The following is a 3,026-nucleotide window of genomic DNA, read 5'->3' as shown; positions in this document are numbered from 1 at the left end:
TCCCACCGCACAGCAGGCCCTCCTGGAAGCCCACCACCATCACCACCGAGTGGAAAAGGGACGCTCAGGAACAGAAGCTGCATTCCGATTCCAGAGGGAATCTTCAGACAAGGATCCGTTCAAGGACAAATTATTCATCCTTCCAGCATAGCGATGTAGGTTACTCACGGCAACCTCTGTCCGCAACTACCGGTACTGTGCCACTCGTTGTGTGGAATGGGGAGACGGTCCTGAACGGGTCAATGCCCCTCTAAAGGCTAACTCCATATCCAGGTTTCCCAATAACCCTAAAAGGGCAATCCGTCAGGCCAGGGGCGAGAACTAGCCCCCACCCAAAGCAGGGCTCCGTGCCTGTCTGTGAACTCCCCGCACCCCCACCCACCCACCCCCCATCCCATGGCCTCAGGAAAGAAGAGGAGGAGATTGGGTTTATACCCCGCCCTTCACTACCTGGAGAGGCTTACAAACTCCTTTCCCTTCCCCTCCCCACAACAGACACCCTGTGAAGCAGGTGGGGCTGAGAAAGCTCTTTTGAGAACTGCTCTTGAGAGAACAGCTCTGAGAGAACTTGTGACTGACCCAAGGTCACCCAGCTGGCTGCATGTGGAGGAGGAGTGGGGAATCAAACCTGGTTCTCCCAGATTAGAGTCCGCCACTCCTAACCACTACACCAAACTGGCTCTCGAAGCCGGTGCTGCCACCACTTGGGCTGTTAACTAGGGAACGCCAGCTGGTGGGCAGGAAACAAATTTTCATCCAGGGTCACCAATTCTCAGCTCTAATTTCCTTTCCCTTTTCCCACCTGACACAAACTAAGACATGCCGAGGGACCCCAGAGGTGACTATTGTTGAATTTCTGAAATATGCCAAAGAATAGCATTTTTTCTTACACTCTACGAAGGGAGGTTTGACAGTTTATATGTGGTGCCTGTAATCTGCTAAAAGCAGCCAAAGAAGGTAATGGAGCTCAAAATAAAACAAGCACTGCCCGCATTTCACTGCTTCCAAACTTTTCCGATTTGGGGGAGGGACAGAAGCGTCCCTCTCCCGTTTTTCCCGTGGCGTCAGTATTTTGGGAGACGGCCCCCTCCACCTGGAGGCCCCCAGAGCTGGCTTCTTTGGGCTGCCCGGAAGCGCCTCCGCCTGTCCCTTCTCCTCTCCTCCTCCAGCCAGGCAGGGGGTCCCCTCGGAGGCCGGGCTCCTGCCTTCTCTGCCCGCCCCCCTTCTCCTCTCCCCGCAGCGGAGTCGGGGCAAGGACCGGGCTAGCCCCCCCCCGTCCTTCTTGCCTCCTTCACAGCAGCAGTTACCAAAATCCAAGGAAACCCAGCCTTGCCCTCCCCTCCCGTGGCCATGTGGGGCAAAGAGCAGCCACGCCACACAGCAAGAGGAGGCCGACCACTCTGCTTTCCCACCATGTCTCTTTTCCAGCTAACCTCTCGCCAGCCACAAGATGCTTCGTCCCAAGCCAAGCCCACTGGCGAGGGTGAGGCGCGGAGGGGGCTGAGGATGCCTGCCCGGCCCCACTGCGGCCGCAGAGACCCGCTCACCTCTGGGCATGACCCGGTGCATGGCAACCGAGAGGAAGAAGATGGAGTCGCTGTAGTAGGTGCCGTTGCCCGCGCTGAATAGCCTCTGCATGCCCTCCACGATGGGCAGCAGCTTCTCCGTCAGAACGGCCACGTCATGGAAGATCACCTGAAGGGGGGGGAGGGGAGGGGAGGGGGGGGGGAGAAGCAGCCAGCAGCTTGGCCAGGGCAGACCAAAACGGGCCCCCCGACTACATGCCCCACTGGGAGGCAGCTTGCAGTGGCGGCAGGGGGCCCAGGAAGAGGGGCAGTGGCAGGCACCTGCCGAGCTGCCCGCTGACAATCAAGGAATCTGTGGACCTGGGCATAGGGCAGAGAGCTCCCCCCCCCCAATGCACACAAACACCGGGAGCTGGAGTGACCCAAGGCAGCCCCTCTTCCCCCCCCCCCCCCACTGGTCCACTCTGACCCGCTGGGGGCCGCTCTCTGGGCATGGGAGGTGCTCCCCCCCCCCGTGGGGCCTTTCTCTGCACAAAGCCTGTGGCTCTGCCGCGTCTGGCCCACGAGAGGTTGGGCGAGCAGCGCAGGGCAGGGGGCAACAAGTCCGCTCCTGCCCCGCACCCCAGAAAGGCCCCCTTCCCCTTTCCCCAAGCGACCTTCCCTTCCGCGCCACCAGGGGTGGCCAGCCCCCCTTCGCTCACACTCGAGGGGCCTCGGCCACAAAGGAGGGAGGCGACTGGCTGACTGACTGACGGGCCCCCTCTGCTGGCAGCTGACGGCCTGGCACCCACCAGCCACGCCAAGGGAGGAGGCGATTGATGGTTTATTATTGGTTACTTATCTATTGATTATTTCCAGCGCCTTCGAGAGGAAAGGGGGAGAAAAGCCTTTCCTAATTTCCCGAAGCTCCCAAGACGCCTCCCAGGAAGCGCTCCCCCCTGTCCCCCGGGAGAAGAGGCCGGGCGCTCTACGGGCGAGAGGCCGGGAAGAAGCGACGGCCGGGTGGGGGGGTGGGGGGTGGCTGGGGTTGCGTCCCACGGAGGAGGGTCGGGCATTCCGGGGGCCGGGAGCACGGAAGCGATCCGGACCAGTGGCCTGGAACGGGGGGGGGGGCGCCAACGGGGCAGACGCAGTTCCGTGGTGTCGGGAAGCGTCCGGCGATGCCCTCCTCCTCCTCCTGTGGGGAATGACAGCCACGGGCGCCGCCGCCGGGCCCCCCTTCTGCCGGGGCGGCGCGCAGGGGAGGCCGATGCGAGGCCCGCCGGAGCCCCTCGAGGGGGGAGTCCTACCTTGTATCGGAAGGGGGCGTGGCGGAGGGCGTCCCGGAGGAGGTCCTTGGCGAGGGGCTTGCTGGGGGGGTCGCAGAGGAGGTGGAGGGCCAGGGCCTGGCCGGGCGGCAGCTTGCCGAAGCGCACCAGGGAGCGCAGCGCCGCCACGCCCTTGGCCCGCAGCCCGGCCTGCCGCTCCGCCCTGGCCAGCACCAGCAGCAAGGGCAGCTCC

General features: G+C 63.2%; 1 protein-coding gene across 1 annotated transcript in view; it reads right to left on the bottom strand.

Annotated features, from left to right (window-relative positions):
• The window catches only part of XXYLT1 (xyloside xylosyltransferase 1), an 8,521-nt gene that overhangs the window by 4,397 nt on the left and 1,098 nt on the right, over positions 1-3,026 (bottom strand). The window contains exons 2-3 of the mRNA XM_015429071.1: positions 2,816-3,022; positions 1,548-1,695 (exon numbers count right to left, since the gene is read on the bottom strand). Coding sequence (XP_015284557.1) covers positions 1,548-1,695; positions 2,816-3,022 — 355 coding nt within the window. The remainder of the gene's footprint in view (positions 1-1,547; positions 1,696-2,815; positions 3,023-3,026) is intronic.

The sequence above is a fragment of the Gekko japonicus genome, unplaced genomic scaffold (assembly GCF_001447785.1).
Source record: "Gekko japonicus isolate JY-2015 unplaced genomic scaffold, Gekko_japonicus_V1.1 scaffold1727, whole genome shotgun sequence".
In the NCBI taxonomy this organism is placed as follows: domain Eukaryota; kingdom Metazoa; phylum Chordata; class Lepidosauria; order Squamata; family Gekkonidae; genus Gekko; species Gekko japonicus.
The sequence above is the reverse complement of the archived record's forward strand: the minus strand, read 5'-3'. Positions and strand labels throughout refer to the sequence as shown.